Source organism: Saccoglossus kowalevskii, chromosome 2 (assembly GCF_978046115.1).
Source record: "Saccoglossus kowalevskii chromosome 2, keSacKowa6.1, whole genome shotgun sequence".
In the NCBI taxonomy this organism is placed as follows: domain Eukaryota; kingdom Metazoa; phylum Hemichordata; class Enteropneusta; family Harrimaniidae; genus Saccoglossus; species Saccoglossus kowalevskii.
Genome location: NC_140642.1, coordinates 25,502,253 through 25,522,610, shown reverse-complemented (window position 1 = coordinate 25,522,610; position 20,358 = coordinate 25,502,253). Strand labels below are relative to the sequence as shown.

Here is a 20,358-nt window from a genome sequence, read left to right as displayed (position 1 = left end):
GATGCCAAAGAATTCTGTATGTAGCAATTCATCACCAGCCATTTTGGAATGCATTGGATAGGAGGCTCTGAATGGCTAGATTTAATTTAAATTGCTTAACTAGCAGTTGTGTTGGTTCCATTTTATTAGTCCTTGTTCAGACTGGTACTTATAATTCATATGAATGTCATATTTCAGAGGGATTGCATGTGTCTACCGGTAGTACTTTATTGGACATGTACACATGCAGTGGTTTAGCAATTTGATTCAAAATGGTCGACCGGCAGCCATCTAGTTTTTTGAAAATGTTGCATTTTGGACATGTTTTGTCAGTTTTCAAATTTGGTACATAGATTATACACGTTAGGATACATGTCCGGAGTCTCGTTTCAGAATCCTTTGAAACAATTTTGTTCATTCTTTGCATGTGCCTAGTACTTGATGTTGGACATGCAGTGGTTTAGCGATTTGATTCAAAATGCTGTATATTCCCACCTTAGAATCTCAAATTCGGTCATATTTGACTCCCGTGTGTGCGCATGCGCGTGCGAGCGAGCGTGCGTGCGTGTTCCAATGATATCTCAAAAACCATACATCAGTTTTTGATGAAACTTGGTGCATAGATGCTCTGGGCTAATGTGCAGATTTGATTAGGTTTTGGTAAAAATCCATGCATATTAATTACCTAATTTGCATGATTTTTAGCTGTTCCATATCTAAAGAACCACTCATTGGATTTTGATAAAACTTGGCACACAGATGCTCCAAACTAATGCGCAGATTTGATTGGTTTTGGGTAAAAATCTGCAATATTAATTACCTAATTTGCATGATTAATCAATTTTCGGCTTTTCCACTGATATTTCAAGTAGTAATCATTTCAATGACACTTGGTACACAGATGTCATAGGACACTGCACAAACTCTACGAGTACATATTACCTAATTTGCATAATTAATTCTCAGCTTTTGATATATCAAGTAGTAATCATTTCAATGAGACTTGCTACATAGATCTAGGATAATGCCAACACCTGATTAGTTTTAATTGGATATTAATTACCTAATTTGCATAATGTTCCACTGATATATAAAGAACCACAAATTGGATTTTAATGAAACTTTTAAAAAGAACTATGCAGAAACTCAATTAGTTTTTGGTAAATATTTATGCTCATTAATCACCTAATTAATTAACACTGATATCTCAATTACTGATCACATTTGAATAAAATTTGGTACATAAATGCTCTAGGAGAATAGACAACCCTGATTAATTTTGGGTTAAAATCTGTTCATTTTAATTCTCTAATAATTCATAAATTTTTTTGTTCTGTTATTAGTTACTTGATTTACATAATTAGTTTTCAGCTTCTCCATCAATATCTCGTGTACTAGTAATTTTGAATTAATTTTTAATGTGTCTTCAATACTCTCTCAGCACACAGGAGTTCTAAGCTTTCTTTGATTTAACATTGTAAAGCCCCATGTAAAGATTTATTTATTGGCAACAAGTAATGTAATTTTAGTCCCTCATTCCGATCCTCAGCCTTGCATTTTCTCGAGCACACTTTAAACAATTTTAGCAGTGCAATAACATAGACGCGCACCTCAATTTGTTTTTCTTTGCCACGTCTTGAATCTGAGGGCTCGTCACGCATTTGTTGTACTTGCAACTCAAGTTTCAAGGACACACTCTGGACAACCCCTCTTTTATACAAGGAGAACTTTCAAAAATTTAACCAAGATGGGCATTTTCAATGACTTGTTGGAAATGATTCCACTATTTAAATTAAAAGTTGCATCCTTTGACCCCTTTCATTGAAATGCGTTGATTCAAAATGTTCAACTGGGTTGCATGCTACATTGTGGGCCACACTTTCATCTGGTATGTAAAATGACATGCATAAAATAAATTACATTAATGATTCTGCGCAAAATTTTTTTGTTTAATATGTGCACTGTTTAATTGAAGTAAAGTAGGAATCCCGGCCATGTAATATAAAACTATGTATTTTTTTTTTATTGGCAATTAATTTACAAATTGTATTCACAATCAATACTCTGATAAATAGGAAAATAAATTTTATAAATAAATATAAAGTTAATTTTCCCGTTCACGGTTGATGTAGCAGATTTTCACGCTTCCATGAATTTGCCATTAGGGAAGAACATTCAAACTGATGATCAATTTCAGCTTTGCCACCTGGGGAGTGAAAAAAAAAAAATGTTCAATACAAACTGTTGACAACTGTTCACTTTACTACTGGTACAACTGAAGTATTCAAACACTTTTCGTCTGGAACCATACAAAGTAATGGCAGATTAAAGAAAGTTAAACAAAAAAACGTGATAATTGTAAAAATTTTTTTTCAATTTCACTTTCCTGGGCTTTTTGATGACTGGCAAATCAAATCAAAGCATTGGACTTGTTACCCAGAATGCAATTTCCATGGTACTAAACTTGAGGGCGGGAGATGCTAGGATGAACTCTGGACCAAAACGCATCCAATCCTTCAGGATGGATTAGGCCCCCGAGTCTCTTGCATTTAAATGCCTTTAACTCTGACAGGGAAATGGTATTCTGGGTGCCAAAGTTTAAATGATTTTTGATCAAGAGTGTAACCTCGGTAAAATTTAACCCCAGTTTGAAACAAAATACAAATCAAAAAATGGTGCCATGTGGCCCATGAGGCAGAAACTGAAAAACACGTTATAGGGCAACAAATCCACATCTTCATGGGTGAAAGTTTGACAACTGCCTCAAAGCAACTGTAAATGGTTAGAATAGCTGACAGTAACTTACCAATTACATGAACCTTTAAGACTTCAGTTGCCACATCTTCTGAGGACAACACAATGTATACATCTTCATCGATAGTCACGAACTTCACACTGTATAATCCTTTTAGGGTCCTAGTCATTTGAATTTGCCACCCCAAGGAATCTAAAGTAAAGAACAAAAGTCATTTTTATATTTAGTATACAATAAATGCAACTGTTTGCTTGTATTTCAACAGAGCAAACATGGAATGGTACAAGTACACATTTTGACATCTCCAAGCATGTCACCAATAGCCTCAATATTAATATATTCATCACAAATTCACAAAATAGTCGTCTACACTTTCCTTCAGAAGATTGGGACCAAAATAGCCAAATGTTTCAAGTAAAAACTAAATAAAATTTTATTCTTATATTGAAGAACACAAGAGTCTGGTAGTGAAGAGATTAAGCCGAGTTATAGTACTTGTATGCATGTCATTAAGAGCATGGAGTAAGATTACCTTACAAACTAGATACATGTAATCATTAGATAATGTAGTAGTTGATTGCCTTTGTTTTTCCTACTATAGGATAGTACACGATTTAAACAAACTTACAGCAATACTTCCACAGTGTGAAAGTATCTTCATGATTACTAGCCACGGCAAGGTAATGATATGCACCAATTACAGCTTCATCAATTGCAGATGGTGCTCTTACAGAAATTGAGTAATCAAGCTTTTCAAATTGTGATTCACTATTTGACCAGGAATAAAACTGAAAATACACAAGAGAAAAAAAATTCATCCATTAAAAAATGATTGAATGCAACAAAACACAAATTGTCATGAAAAGCAGTTGCGAGTTGAAAAATTGCAAGCTGGGAGACTCTTGAAATGGCCATGACAAGCAGAAACGATTTTTTTAGGCACTAAAATGACTGATATTCAGCTACCTTGAATCAGATCACAAAATGAATGCAAGTGCACATATATCCTATAATGTACATGTGAAGTTTGAACATGATCAGTCCAGACGTGTTCAACATATGGCTCTATTGAAACAAAATGGCTGATACATGTAGTTGGCCAGCACCAAGGTCCAATTTATTACCACTGCCACAATGAACTTTGCACTAAAATAGTTGCAACAAGAAATGAATGCATCCCAAGTCAAGTTTGTTACAGGTGTGTATAAAGTCTCTTTTTCAAAAGTTATTGGAATGAAGACCATTTGAATTTTTAATATCGGATACAACAATGGCATCTTTGCACTTGCATGATCCAGAAAAAAGAAATGAAGCCTTTTCAACAACATTGGTTTTGGCAATCAAATTTTTATCAAACTATCCTCTGGGGCGGACATCCGGGCATTTTCACCACCTGGCAACCCCCGCGGTGAAAACAAAGGCCCAAAACTCGCAGAAAACGTTACTTTGGGATGATTGTTGAGACTCCCCTGAACAGTGTAACAAGATTTGCCCTATGTGTGCAACATGTATAAATTTGGTTGTTCAGGATTACTTCAAAGTTGAGTTTGTGTTGTTTTCTCGAATTTTCACTGGCTCGACCGGCGTTCCACAGCAGCGCGCACAATGCCTAAAGAAATACGTGGTACAGTGGTGCACGTCTTAGCAACGTGGAACGTCTTGTGACGTAGCTCCGCCCTCGAGGATATTAAGTGCGCTCAATATATCAGCCCCATGTTTTTACTGCAATTCACAAATCAGAGATGAAATAAATCAATTTCAAATACAAGTACGCCATTCCATTTTTTTTAAAAACCGTTGCATCCAGGGTTATCTACACGACCACCACACCTCTACAAATTTATGGTGTGAAACCTACACACAACTTAAGTTAACAGCCTACAGGTGAGCATCTGAACAAGTCGCTAAACACTACCAGAAATTGTGCGACTTCCTAAAAATCTACATATCTTATCTGGGAGTAACATTTACCTAATGTTTCTGCATTTTAAATATGACAAACCAAGCTTCCACTTTGAGTCAAGTCAAAAGATCAAAATTGAACAATATTATTTTAATTGGTATGCATTATAGGTCCCATAATATAGTTACAATAGGCACATGTGGACGTCATTTATCATTCTGGTGATTACAATTACGAGATAATCAATAACTAGAATGTAATAAACTGATCTGGTGAAAGGGGACAAGAATAAAGTGCTGTAAAAAAAAACGTGTGAAGGGTGAAACCAACAAAATAGTGCACTGTTCATATGACCATACAAACTCTTGCATATATTGAGATATACATGCGTCATAACCAAATTACTAGCATGTTAACTAATAAATTTCGATTTTTAACAATTCTACCCCATTGTATTGAGTCTCAAAAGAGGCACTGTCAATGTAGCAATTATTTATCTTTAACTTTACAAATTCTTAGTCATACAATATTGACGACCTTATGGTGACAAGATGGGTTTTTCATTGTGGCAAAACCAAGAATGTATTGGTTCGGGCCACATGACAGCAAGGTGAGCATGTACTCCAATTATACTCACAGTAATTTCAGAATCGTAACTAGCTTGATCACTTTGTATCGACAGCTCATTGGCAATAGCCAGCACTACAGAATCATCCAATTCAAATTGTTTAACATCACTACAGGCATAAGTAGTAATGGTCTGGAATAGCTCAAAATCAGTCTGCAAAAAAAAAAAAATGTTCCATTTGTGAATCCCATGAAATGAGCACACTTTAAACTGAATGGTGCATACAAAGGCAGTGTTTTGGGTAATGAAACTGTGCCAAAATTCAACTAGTATCAATAGACATAAGCACACAATCTACACTTCTTATTACTCTGGATCAAACCTAGAAACTCGTTTTCTATGAAGAAAAATAGTTCAGCGTTGTGCTAATCAAGTATATACCGGTACATCATCTGATAGTGTAAAAAAAAATCCAGCAATCATAAAATCATGTTATTTTGGAAGCGTTCGGGAATGTCTAATCAGAATTATGCATGCCTAACAATATAGCACACTGAACACAATTTCGTCAAAATGATTCAACTATGAAATGCTTTTCATCAGCACAAAGGCAGCATCTTTCTCCCAATCTCATGAAACGTGCATTTCCAAAACAATAAAACTTACGCCGTTGAACCAATAGACAGGCGACTCTGTGCTGCTTTCAGAAATGCCAAATATCAGGTAAGTATCATCAAGGATGGTGACAAATTCAACTCCACCAGTGGCTGATAAAAGAAAGTAATTTCCGTCAAGACTTAAATTACCATGCAGCGGGATGCATGTACTTGAAAGGGGGGGGGGTTGTTGTTTACATTTACATCAAAATAAATTCCGATGTACGTACATGCAATGTAATGAAATAGGACCTGGTTTTATAAACAATCAGTTTTGATATTGACAAATAAGATGTGTGCATTTTTCAATGCTGAATATCTGCTAAGTCGTACAAAATTTACAGGTTTCAGTAAAAGCTTGCAAAGTATCCCACGATTTTCTGCACAATGTACTATTCCGTATTTTACCCATACACAACTGGACAGATGTTTGTGCTACGCATCAACAATACAGTGTACAAGAATAGTTTTTTTTCATGGAATACTCTTTTCACAAGGTGTAGGGTATTTTATAAGATCTGCAAATCTACTCTTTGGTTAAGCAGCATCAATCCTTTCATTCCCTTATGAAATGACTAAACTGGTTAACAAAACATACTGTAGTATTAAAATCTCCTGAGTCCTATCTTAGCATATCTAGAGATATGATTATAAAATAATTCAATAGTGGAAGGATCAAAGTATTAACACACTAATGTGACAAACTGATTGCAGGGCAGAGAATGAATTTGGAAATGAATTTGTACTAATATAGATACAAAAAAATGCTTGAATGCTAAAATAGATTCACCATGTAAATAGCAGCAAGCACTGTTAACTGGTTCAGTACATGCAAGCACAACTCTTGAAGCAGTACACATGATCTGCTGAAAACCATGGAGACTTCCAGCTCAATGAATATTCTGGTAAATTACATTTACATCTGATTATGCAACTTGTCACTCAAATATTAACAGTACTTGCCTTCAGTTTCAAATTCTTGATAAAAATCGAATTGTCCAGATGATGTATTGTACTTGAATAGAAAGTCGTGACTGTAAGATGATATAGTATTGGCTACAGCTAGATATGTATACCCATCAATTTCTACCGTATCGGCATCTACTGATCCATACGATTCTATAAACTGCACACTTACAAAATCGTCTACTGTTGTATTGTACGCCAATAGCTCACTGATGAAGTAATCAACTGCAAAAACATAAACCTTATGCTGCATTTAATGATATTAAAACTTGTTTAATATATCCCATTTTTGCAAAAGACTAAACTGAGTGGATATGTAGTATTAATGAAATACACTACATGCTTTACAAATATTAATGAAAATAAGCCATGCATGGCACAGTCCCAGTTAGTTATTAAATTTAAGATATATATGTATAGTTTTGTTTGTAGTAATATAGCTGGAATATAACCTTGTCAGAAATATGATTTTTTAACATTAAAATGATTGACATTTGTATCTGATCGTCAAACGAGTATTGAGAGTTTTTGCTCTGGAACAGCATTCAAAATCAACCGTTTTGAATACATGTATATATATAACATGACGTATAACTAATATATAAAATTTGAACATAATCAGTCAAAGCAAGTCAGAGATATGGCTCTGGAAGCCCAATCATAAAAACAAAATGGCCGCCAGACAGCCATTTTGTATCCGATCTGAAAAATAAATGACGGGCATTAGGAACCTGTAATGTCTAATGTATGTACCAAGTTTGAACAAAATCCATCTGTAAACAGCAGAGAAATGCTTGATTTTAAGGATTTTTAGCACAAAAATGGCCACCATTCTATCAGATCATGAAACAAATTGACGTGCATAGGTATAATATCATGCATGATGTATGTGTGAAGTTTGATTGTGATTGGTCCAGGCATTTCTAAGATTCATTCAATTAACCGTCTTCACAATTTTCATCATCAGAAATATGAAAATCAAACAAAATCGCAAGTGTAGGATTGCTGGAGTTAAGACGGATATGGTAACCACTACGTATATGGACTACCATATATGCCAGAGACTGGGAGGGCAGTGAATAAAAATAACTGGAAAAAAAAAATTCACATTTTCTTGGATGTTTCTCGCATCTTTACAGTTAAAGTGGTAGAATCATTAGCTCAATGTGTTTACAAATGCTCAGCCTAATTAAAACATTGCCAGTCAAATTTCTATACATTCAGATTTACAAAGCTATCAACTTACCATTGGAGCATGTTTTAGTTCCACCATTAGCAATGAAGAGGAATTGAGTGTCTTCTATTGTGAAGGCATGCCATCGTGTAGCACGATTGGTCTGTTCATTCCCTGCAATCAGAAACATTCAATGCTGTCAATGTTGCAACCTAATTATTTTTTTTTATGTTATAACACATTGTCATCTACAACATTAAAACTGCCGAGTATTGATATTGTCCATCAGACAAATAGATTGCACAGTACCTTCCTCACGTTTTTATTGGCACTGTGTTTAAGTGAATCAGGCGATACATTAGTAAGAAATTGGCATAGACAGAAATAAAAAAAACAAGCAGCCTGTCGGCTGAGATAGCAATGCACATTTCAATTAAAAAATAATGGAAGATATCATTAGAAAATGAACAATATGTATAGTATCAACGCAATTCAAAAATATCGCTTTTTACCAAAAATGACAAATATTCACCAAAATTAGAGAATTGAAGATATCATTACAAAATGAACAAATCTGAGAACCATCCAAGGTACTTGCATATCAAATTTAAACACATTCTGACTTGTGCTTCGAAAAAGAAGTTGAAATTGTAAAGTTGACGACAATGGACAATCACTAATATGAACAGCCCCGCTGGGTTGACTGTCGACAGCGAAGCTAAAAAATAGACCATACATGTCAGATTGGTGGCTATGTGTTAAGCTTGATTGTGATTGGTGAAAGAATGGCCGATAGACTGAACCCAAATAGTTCCTGAAATGGGACTAAAAGTACCACCATGCAAGACACTAATCTGTACAATACCCAGGATCGGCTTCAATGAAACAATGTTGATGCATTGTTATGATCTAGACAGTCGAAAAGAGCAGCTTACATTTTATTTCAAATTGACTCTGTACATCATTCCATTCATAAATACCACTGGTGATACAGTAATTTATTCCAAATCCATACGACGTTGTCGCCAAATAAGTTTTTCCTTCCATCTTGAACGTTTCCATATGTCTAGCGTCGGTGACATCAATGGACTGCACTTTTTCAGTAAAGTCCAGACTGGCAATTGTGCCTGGGGGGAAAAAATAAGTTTAAAAAATGTTTTGCAAGTACCATTATTTCAATTTGTTTAAACCAACACAAAGCTACAATCTTAGAATTAAGGGAAGACGTCAAAAGATCGATGTAGGATAAAAAACTCAATTCTTTTAGTTCCCCCCCCCCCCCCCACTGAAACTTAATTGATAAATATTGATCATGGCGTCGGACTACATTCACCATTAAATACAAATTGATAATAGGACAGTAGTATGGCATAGCAGTTGGTTGTCGGGTGGGTGTAAAAAGACTTTAACAAGTACATTTAATTTACAAAGGTAGGTACTACAATGAAATTGTCATTACACATTTTATGCATGTTCTCCTGTAATAAATGTCATCATCACCTTTCTCATTTTTTAATACAAATCCATAATTTTTTTTTTAAAAAGTCGTTCAAGAGTTAATAATATACGCATGCGCAAACTACTTTTCTGGGTTCTGCACATGCTCTAGGTCCATGCCCTGAAATTGACCTCATTTGACACATTCAGACCAAACCATTTTCTCGTCTTGGATGTATTTTTTTCAGTTTCTGTTATTTGTCAATAATTGGATAGAAAAAAAAACGAATTACAAATACTCCACGATTTGTTTGACTTCATTAAAAAATATCGTTTTTGTAGGACGGAAACTTTTTGAGGTCAAACCCCCACAAAAGCAAATAAGTTTTTGACTCCCGTGTGTGAAGAACAAAAAGGGAGTCTTTGCAGTTAGTGTGTGTCCGTCTGTTCCACTGATATCTCAAGAACCATACATCAGTTTTTGATGAAACTTGGTGCATAGATGCTCTGGGCCAATGCGCAGATTTGATTAGGTTTTGGTAAAAATCCATGCATATTAATTACCTAATTTGCATGATAATTAGCTGATTTTTGGCTGTTTCATGACTCTTCCACTGATATCTAAAGAACCACTCATTGGATTTTGATGAAACTTGGCACACAGATGCTCCAAACTAATGCGCAGATTTGATTAGTTTTGGGTAAAAATCTGTGCAATATTAATTACTTAATTTGCATAATGATTAATCAATTTTCGGCTTTTCCACTGATATCTCAAGTACTAATCATCACATTTCAATAAAACTTGGTACATAGATGTCATAGGACACTGCACAGACCTGATAGTTTTTTGGGTAATATCAGTACATATTAATTACCTGATTTGCATAATTAATTAATTTTCAGCTTTTGATATTTCAAGTAGTAATCATCACATTTCAATGAGACTTGCTACATAGATCTTCTAGGATTATGCAGAGACCTAATTAGTTTTAATTGGATATTAATTACCTAATTTGCATAATGTTCCACTGATGTATAAAAAACCACAAATTGGATTTTAATGAAACTTTTAAAGAGAACTATACAGAAACCCAATTAGTTTTTGGTAAATATTTATGCTTATTAATCTCCTAATTAACATAATTAACACTGATCTCAATTACTGATCATCACATTTGAATAAAATTTGGTACATAAATGCTCTAGGACAATAGACAGGCCTGATTAATTTTGGGTTAAAATTTGTTCATATTAATTCTCTAATTAGCATAATAATTCATAATTTTTTTGTTCTGTTCATATTAGTTACCTGATGTACATAATTAGTTTTCAACTTTTCTATCAATATCTCATGTACAAGTAATTTTGAATTAATTTTTAATGTGTCTTCAATACTCTCAGCACACGGGAGTTCTTTCTAAGCTTTTTTTTATTTTTATCTGACATCGATCCTTTGACGTTGTCCCCAACTTAAAGATCAGTTGAACCAAATAACTTGTGGGTAATTTTACCTTCATAGAAAAGTGCAAGATCTTCAATAACTTGACACTGCTGCGTCGCCACACTGTTGAACTCGTAAACATCTTCCTCTAGAATTTGCTCCAATTTAGTCATTTTCATGTCAAATTCCTTCAGATTGTTATATTCAACTAAGCCTGTTACCATGACATCCCCATTAAATGTAACATTTCCAAATTTAATTACTCCAGTAATGTTGACATCACTGTTCAATTTCACACGATCATTATTCAGCTGGACAATATCAAGTCCGGACACGTTCTCTGTTGATGAATCACAATTACTGTCATTTTATGATCAGAAAAGTGATGTTCATATATATATATATATTAAACATGTAGCAAGAGTTAGCTATGTGATAGAGCATATGGGTACCACCCTATTGGGAAATAAAGCTTTTTGAAGTAAAAAACTTGCCACGTAGTAGAACAATTGGGTTATGTTGTGAAGATGCAATGTTTGCAGTCAAATATGCAAATTAGCCAATTTGAGTGACAATTTGAATGATGATCACAAAACAATCACATGTAGCAAGTCGAGGTACATCTTTGTAGATAGCCAAAAAAAGTCAACCATTAAAATTTATGGACTGGCATGAAGAGACTGAATACAACTGGGATGACACGCTTCATGAAAATGCAAGTTGTGCAGCATAGTTACAGTATGGCCACGGCAGTGATACTGCACAGAAAAAAAAATCAGTGCAGGAATAGAATTACAAATCATTGCAGCTTGGTCTGGCTAGCTGCACTGCTACCGCACAGAATTCATAGACATGGCTACCATAATGCTATAACCTAAAGCAGGAATGCCTTGTGCACTGGTCATTTCTGTGTGGCATAGACACTGGTTTGACTCTTATCACAGTTTTTGTTTGAGGAACTTGTTTTGTATTATTTCAAGCACAGGTAGATAGTAATTAATGTTGTGAAGTGAACCAGTTGGTTTGGTGGCAGGGACATCCTTACAGCAAGTCTTGGAAACATGATTGTAATGATCTGTGTGAGAAGTAGCTGCATCCATGCTGCAGTGCTAATTTGCATACAAAAAATGGTCATGCAGCAAGGCTGCAGCAGCTCAACAGCATAGATGCCACAACACTGCTGCAAGGCTGAAATTGTTATAAAAGACATTACCAATCTCACTTTGCCCCCTCCTCAATATAGATTCATCAAAAAACGGGGAAGATACTCACGAAATGCTTCTATTTCACCATGTATGGTAGCTAACTCCGTGAAGCTTTTGATACCACTTATATTCTGCACTGTGTTCAATGTACATGCCTCTAGATCAAAATCGACACCATTTATTTCACCACCAACCGTTAAATCTGACAACATTGAAAGGTCTTGCATAAACGTCTTTGCAGTTACAGTCTGAGTACCAGATATGGTCATAGTGTCTGCATCAGAGACTGATACATCAACCAGATTCACCAATCCTGCGAGAAAAAAATAATATTGTTATTTGGTCAAATTCTACCAAACAGGGTATTTAGATTCAAGCTCAATTATGTGAAATTTGATCAAAAAAAAAAAAAAATTGATTTACTGAAAGTATTGGAAGCAGAGTTGTGATTGAAATAATAGCTTCATTATTCATTGCGAGTACTGAGCATGCAACTGCTTTATTTTGTAAATTGTTTATTAAATTGAAATGATGGAATGATCCTGCATTGATTTTGATGTATTTTTGGTTGTGCAACCTCTAAACATTTGTTGATAGCCATACAACTTCACAAAGTCACTTTTATTCAGAAGTATTCAGAAGCTATATCACTTTGCCTTGAATAGAAAGCAATATACAGTCAATTTGACATTCGTATCTCACTGATTCCCCCAGACATGAACAATCACAAGGTTTTTACATTAAACTTCTCTACCGGGGCAAATAACTACATTTGTTTGGGATATAATAATAGATACAAGGTGTACATACAACTGCACTCTTGTCTGGGCATTCAATAATCAGGTGACAGAAGGGGGCTCGAGTTATTCAAACTTGAGTATACTTACCTGTAATAACAATATCGCCATGAACTTTTACATCATTACTAAATATTGGTGTACCACTGATATTTTGGTTTCCTAGAAGAGTAGGATTCAATTGAGTGTAAGCTAATTCTTTGTACGACATGCAAGGGCTCAAATAAATCAACCTCAAAAACATTTTCACTTCTAACCATGTCGTTAAATGCCAGTTAAGTTTCTACAGGACAATCTTACCATCTAATGTGACAACTTCTTCAGATACATCAACACCATTTACTTTACCATCTATAACAATGTCACCAATCACATGCAGAGTATTCTTGAAGACTTTCTCTCCTGTATTGGATGTACATTTAATATTCACCAATTATGCCATTTAATACTTTATTATCGTACTTATCCGGGTAAGAGCCCATGCCTGGACAAACCCCGGTAGTTCTCTTTTTAAAATGTGTCGTGGCCCTAAATAGGGACGACAGTTTGGTTTGTGCTTCCTTAGAAACGATTCAAGCAAATTGTATAAGGAGAACCGCTAAGCAAGTGTCTCACTCGTTTGGCTTTAGAGTAGTCGACAATGAAACCAATGTTGCAATATTGTAGCAACCCGTACCTGGGAGAGTGGTTGAAATCACGTTATTTTGGCTTTATAAATATTTTGTAGCAGCTTGTGAATCCATAACTGGGGACACCAATTTTGCAATGTCGCGCCAAAGACTGACAACTTTTTTTACCATCTTTTATCACTGCTATTGCATTTCTGTCATGAAAACTATTCTTCTGTCGTTGGATAAAAAAAAACTTCAAGTCCACCAGATGCACAAGGTCAAAGATGATTGCTAGACTGTAAAAAGCATCGTGTGCCATTGTCTCTTTATTATGATTAGACATGAATGAAAAGTGCCAAGCTGACAGACTGGGAAATACGCGTTTTAAAAGTGCCAAGTGTGGGACGATAGACGAACTTCAGGAATAAGTTGTAGGGATTTTGTTCGACGGCTACAGTGACGCCGACTTGGACATTTGAGGGTTTTGAGTTTGACGAAGATGGCAATGAACGTACAAATAAAGATCTGAGAAGTTTTTCTCAAACAGCTATGAATTTTTATAATTTTTACTGTGTGAATTAGTATTTATCTTGTATGATGGTAGATTCATAATTTGTCGAGACTGGAAATCATTTTACGCAGTTTAACCCGACATTTTAATTCATTTTGAGTTCACGCGTATTGGGAGTGTTTGTCAGCAGGAAAATCATAATTCAAATGATTCCTCACTGTCGATTTTTATTATTTCTGGTTTATTTGTCACATTATAAGCAATACATTATTTTTGTTTTACTTCTAATGTTGCATATTGTTCATTTATTTCCGTTGACGTTCGATCTGCGCGTTGTCAATTTTCACGAATTTTTGTTTAATTTTTGCCGGGGATCTCCTGGCAAACACCCACCCCTTCTTTTTGGCAATTTACCATGTTCAGGACCCTGGGCTTATACCCGGATAAATACGGTATTATTAAAACACTTGCATGTACGACAGTTATTATGAATTCTAAGCTTTTAACTAATATTAAAAAAAAAATTGTTTTAAGGAGACTACAACTACTTTCATTCCTGCAATATTTAAAAGAAATTTAAACATTTATGCTCCAAGAGTGCCTATTTAATACTGCAAATCTAATGAAAGTCGCGAGTGATGGACCTAATTTGTTGATTTGCATTGTCAGATGCTGAAAGCCAACTCGTGCCACCAGCCTACCAAATACTCGCATGAACCCAAATAATTCAATATGAATGTTATAACTCGTTTAATACCTGTAATGTTTTGTTGTTCAATACCATTCAAGTAGATGACATCATCAACTGTGTGCGCGAAATCGACACCATCCACCCTTCCATCAACTGTCAGATTGCCATAAACGTACATATCATGGGCTATTCTCAGATTGCCTAAAAACCTCTTATTTCCAGTTACATTCTAGATATAAACAAAAATATTCAGCAAACAATGCAACAAAATAATCAAAATTATGTGATAAAACATTTGATAAACACAAACCTGTTTAGTTCCCAATCCATCTAACTCGTCAAGCCATACCACATTTTTATAGAAATGTTCCAAATCCCTGTCATTGATATAGCCAGTCACAGTCATCGAAGAATCAAAATGATTCAATCCAGTGAATGCAATATTTCCAGGAATAGTAGTATTTTCATGTAGGAAAACGGCATCATCATACAAATCAGTAATATTAACACCATTAATGGCACCAGTAATATTCAAGTTATCAATGTGGGTATCTGCCAACAGAAATGTACCATTGTCAGTTATAGACACAAGAACATGGTCCTGTTAATTCAATAAATAAAATTATCTAGTCAAGATGAGGAATTAATCTTTTGAATGATTGTTATTGAAACTTACCACTCATAAATGTAATGTCTCCGAGTACTGTTTGTGAGAGGTCTGTTTTCATAACTTCACTGTTCAACTCTGAGATATCAGTTCCATTCACCTTGCCATTAATTACTATGTCTGCGTTAACACTGACATTGAGGAAAGTATAATTACCTAAAAAATAAAAAGTTGCTTTTGTAAAACTGGAAAATGTTAGTTTAGCTGTGTAGTACATATTCTGGTATATGGGACTGGTAGGATATAGGTTAAAGGGTTGGGTTCTGTAGCTCCCGATTTGAGAGTGTAATTCCAGAATTAATGTATTATTGAGAATTGGACGTTTGTTTACTGGATAAATAGAGATGGTTGGGTTTGATTTTTCTGATCCAAACCAGATTTAGCTCCACGAGTTTGAATTTGTTTTATTTGGTGAAATTAAAACTGAAAGATTCAGCGTGCATTTGCTCACGTTAAATTGAAATGACTATTTTAATGTATGGATCTACCACAGGTCAGACATTAGAGGCTCTATTGTGGGTTTGAAATCCACGCTTGGCAACAATTTTTCAATACCGTAATTGAGATGGAACTAAAAATCTACAGAGTCGTCTTTGTTAGCAAGATTTACAATCAGATGTGCAAGTTTCTGTAGCAATTACACTCCATATATAAATACTACTATAGTAGTTTATAATCTATAGTCAAAGATGTTTGGCTTTTGAGTAATAAATATTCTGTCCTTACAATGGTCACATTGACTAAAAGATATTAAATTGTGAAATTCAGGTTTTACCTGTTTTAATAGTCTAAACATGCTAGAAAATCCCTCTATTTGAGACTACTCTTGATACCTGCTATTATCAAATGTCAAGGTAAACGAAATAAACTGCACTGGTGACAAGTGTGGTTTCATAACTGGGCTGTCATTTATAACATTCACTGTTCAGTATGTACTGATCTTTTATTTCAGCATGGTATTTATTTTAGCAGAGAAGTGGTAATGGTTACAAAAATAAATGAAACAAATTAATTACAAGTACTTTAAATGTAAAAAAAATGAGCTGTCATAAAAGGATAAGGAAATCAAATTAGTTCAGGACTTGACGAGCAAGGTAGTCCTTTAATGAACTGATTTTTGAATGCACACATGTTCATCACCGAGTAATAAAATGAAATGTTTGTCCATAAGTTTGACGTCAATGTGAACAATTGTGATGCGTTTTATATCAAAGACATTTTTCATCAATCTTTTAAGAAATTGTGTTGAATGCTCTACTTGGACATTAAAGTTTAATTTGTCACCTTATGTTGCGACATTTAACACTGAAGACTTCAACAGTAAAACTGATAGAAACCTTTTTTGTAGACTACTAACCAGTGATTGTTTGCACGGCTGATTTCTGAAGAACTCTTTCATTTATATCGATATAATTGACTTCATGCATCACCGTTACATCTCCATTTACACCAAATCCATCATTGAAGGTCTATAAAGTTCATTCAGTAAATTATGCAAAGTTATTTCAGGAGAATTAATAATTGCAATGAAATTAATTATAATAAGCAGAAAAGCAAACCACTGAACTTACCTTATTTGCAAGAACAGTTTGGGATCCAGTATTTCTCACCACATCGTCATTCAAAAAGGTCAGATTGACACCATCTACAGTCCCACTCACTTGCATGTCATTCTCAATATTTAGGTTATTAGTAAAATTCTAGGAAATGTTAAATAACAGGCTTGATTTAGCAGTGAAGTAGAATAAAAGAACAAACATTAATGGCTTGTGCTGCATTTCTGTTCACAAGTTAACAACTGAATATACAATTATAACATGATGGCTGCTTCCCAAGTGGCGTTGGAGTGAAATTGAAAATACAAAATTTCCATTAACATCACTTAGATTTGAACCATTCACCCTGACCTTCTGTTAACTATGAATAAGTGCTTTGTTGTAAAAAGTTAGAAATCTAATTTTACAAAGTAGTAAGCGATAGACCAATGAAAAATGTGCATTCTGGTACCAGGTCATTGAATGTGTTCTAATATTTGTACCGATAACGGGACATTTCATCTGCTTGCTGAAGTTCTATCAATGTCACATTTTCTCACGTTAACAGATGCAAGCTTACAACCATTACATTGCCTCAGAGCAAATATAATAATGTTAACTACCACATGTGTGCAGTTTTATCTGTCATGGGCGAAAATTGATGTTTTGACAGAAACGTTGTCTGTGTGCGTTAGCATACCCAAGATCACTAAGTGATCATAACCAGACAATTCATACTGGTCAACATGAATCAAACATTCAAATATGCTCTTGCCATAAATGATTTCCACATTGATTTATATGTATAAAACGGCCAACTATAAATATACTATTGTAAGCCACAATGACATACGAGAAATAAGCCAGAACTCCCATAAATGAAGTTTTTTTCTCTGTACTAATAATACAGTAATATTTGTAGAAGTTTATTTTTTGATTATTTAAATGTCAATAGACAATAAATTTGGGCTTGAAGCATAACAGTCCAACTATCACCAACTATGTTGTGCATTGTGTCATCACGAGGGGAGTAGTTCTATGCAAATTAGGAGCCTAGTCGTGAAATCCACTAAATGATCCTCTGGAGAACTAACTTTTTGGATTAAAATATTTTGTGATCAGATATATATAAACTGATAATATTCCTAAACCAACAAGTGATTTTAATTTCAGTGGACATCAAGGATTTCCCATTAACAAAAATTCCAAAATACACACCTTTCTGCCAGTGACAGTTTGGTTACCATTAATAAACATAGCATCACCATGGACCAAAGATAAACGGCAAGAATCAACATAATCAGTTACTAGATCACCATCAATATTCACAACTGAAAAATAAGATTGAGCATTCTGATAATCTTGACGATTGATTCAAAAATGGTAATTTTTTTTATTTATTTGACAACTCGATTTCAACAATATAAAACGTCTGACATATTTAATCACGACAATCCGCACGTTTCAAATCTAATCTAAAAGTGACCATTTTTGGAACATTGCATGATCTACCGTATAACCCATACTTCCCATGATATAACCTCACCTGCGAATTCTTTATATCCTACAACATTTTGATCTTTCGTCGTTGACATCACTTCACAAGCAAAATCTGGTAGTGTGATATTATTGATTTGACCATCAACACTAACATTTCCTTCAATGTAGGCAGAATCCAAGAGTAGATATTCCCCAGATAAAGTCTAAAATGCAATAGACAAAACACATTTAATGACAATTACAAATGTAAAGTTTGAACTTGTTGAATTATCTCACCACGTTTTACATGGCCACCATTTCGTAAGAGTTACTGAACGCAAGTAATTTACCAAATAAACTTAAACACAATTCCAATCAAGTGATGAGCACCTTCCTGGCAGATTGCAATTTATTTTAATTCTTGTTTCCAAATATAAATTTGAACCAGAATTGTCGCAAAATGAACAAAGCCAACACATAGCACCTGTACACATTTTCACTGTTTGACATAAAGCACAATTAAAGGTTCAAATAAACCAAAAATTGCATTTACGGTGAACTGGATAATTAAAATTGAACATTTTGACCGTAGAGTACACAAGAGCCAATATTCTGCTGTAAATCTTTGCATGTATTCATAAATATTCATCATGATATTTTAAAATTCTGTCATTTTGCACAATACCCCTGGACCCAATGCATTTCATATTGTAAATACCTGATCAGTAGACAGCGTAACCCTGTTAGCATCTAGCAACTCTAGTTTGATACCATTAATGTCTTTTTCAACATACATACTGCCCTCTACAGTCAATGATTCTTCCACCACAAGACTATTGAAATTTAGGATATCTAGAAAGAATACAATTGTGAGTATAAAGGCACAATTTGATTTTCCACAAAAATTTAAAACTATAAAAATTTGACACTTTTCATTATTATGAACAGAAACTACACTTACCAGTAACATTTTGATCTTTGTTAACCATCATAAGATCCTCGGACAGATCTACCGTGTCTACAGTTCCTTTAACAGTAACATTCCCAATAACATTGACATCTCCAGAAATTGTCTGAAATAAAGAAAATATTTCTTCAAAAATTGTTTTCATTTTAATGTGGTGAAAAAAATTATGTACTCAATTAAAATTTCATTTAAATACATCTTAATATTCTAAATCAATCCCATTTCAGTTTCAGCTAGTGTAGAATTCTAACTTGGGTCTACTGATAAAGAGTTGGTTTCAACATTCACCATGACAACTTGCTTTTGTGTTCATCCACAAAGAAATAGTCTAAGATACAAGAAAAATATTTGACATGAAAGGATTCTCAACTTTTATGACCAAACGACAGCCCCCCCGACTTCTGGAAAACTTGCCTTGTGTCCATTGATTTCTTCCTCTCCAGTTAAATGCGCCATTTCTTCCAATAATGTGGTCACATTCACACTATCAATTAATCCTGTGACATTAAGTTCAGTTGTGGTAAATCCATTCATGAACGTTTTTGAAGCTGAAAAATAAATGCATTGCATATTATACACAATTGGTGCAAGAGTTATCAATTTTGTTCAAAACAAATCATTGCATTCCACCTAATTAATTGTGCAATTTGCCAAATGTCACTGGGAGAAGACTTGCTTTACACAGTATATAGCACACAAGAACATTAAGAACCTATAGTCCAAAGAAAATAGCCTGGAAAAAAACATTGCTTGCACAAAAATTAGTCCATGTAATTCTATTAAGCAAACTTACCTGTAATAAGTTGATCATCCACATTATTTAGAAAGTCAATTGAAAAGTTCTTCCCATTCAAAGGTCCTTGCACATCAACGTAACCATCAACCAGTGTTGCATTCAAAACAAACGTTTTTTTTCCGGTAATCACTTGAGCTACATGATAAATAGATTAAACATGGCTGCAATTGGCAGAACTATCAGAACATTTTTTAATAGATTAAATTAGCTTATCATA

General features: G+C 34.4%; 1 protein-coding gene across 1 annotated transcript in view; it reads right to left on the bottom strand.

Annotated features, from left to right (window-relative positions):
- Positions 1-1,919: 1,919 nt before the first annotated feature.
- LOC102801722 (uncharacterized) overlaps positions 1,920-20,358 on the bottom strand; it is a 33,092-nt gene continuing 14,653 nt past the window's right edge. The window contains exons 19-41 of the mRNA XM_085505472.1: positions 20,139-20,276; positions 19,760-19,893; positions 19,340-19,451; positions 19,097-19,230; positions 18,446-18,602; positions 18,118-18,230; positions 16,936-17,064; positions 16,722-16,833; positions 15,374-15,520; positions 15,008-15,249; positions 14,764-14,926; positions 13,185-13,286; positions 12,975-13,046; positions 12,155-12,400; positions 10,953-11,222; positions 8,937-9,128; positions 8,074-8,175; positions 6,825-7,052; positions 5,872-5,972; positions 5,275-5,418; positions 3,363-3,522; positions 2,786-2,926; positions 1,920-2,185 (exon numbers count right to left, since the gene is read on the bottom strand). Coding sequence (XP_085361598.1) covers positions 2,097-2,185; positions 2,786-2,926; positions 3,363-3,522; positions 5,275-5,418; positions 5,872-5,972; positions 6,825-7,052; positions 8,074-8,175; positions 8,937-9,128; positions 10,953-11,222; positions 12,155-12,400; positions 12,975-13,046; positions 13,185-13,286; positions 14,764-14,926; positions 15,008-15,249; positions 15,374-15,520; positions 16,722-16,833; positions 16,936-17,064; positions 18,118-18,230; positions 18,446-18,602; positions 19,097-19,230; positions 19,340-19,451; positions 19,760-19,893; positions 20,139-20,276 — 3,428 coding nt within the window. The 3' untranslated portion in view covers positions 1,920-2,096. The remainder of the gene's footprint in view (positions 2,186-2,785; positions 2,927-3,362; positions 3,523-5,274; positions 5,419-5,871; positions 5,973-6,824; positions 7,053-8,073; positions 8,176-8,936; positions 9,129-10,952; positions 11,223-12,154; positions 12,401-12,974; positions 13,047-13,184; positions 13,287-14,763; positions 14,927-15,007; positions 15,250-15,373; positions 15,521-16,721; positions 16,834-16,935; positions 17,065-18,117; positions 18,231-18,445; positions 18,603-19,096; positions 19,231-19,339; positions 19,452-19,759; positions 19,894-20,138; positions 20,277-20,358) is intronic.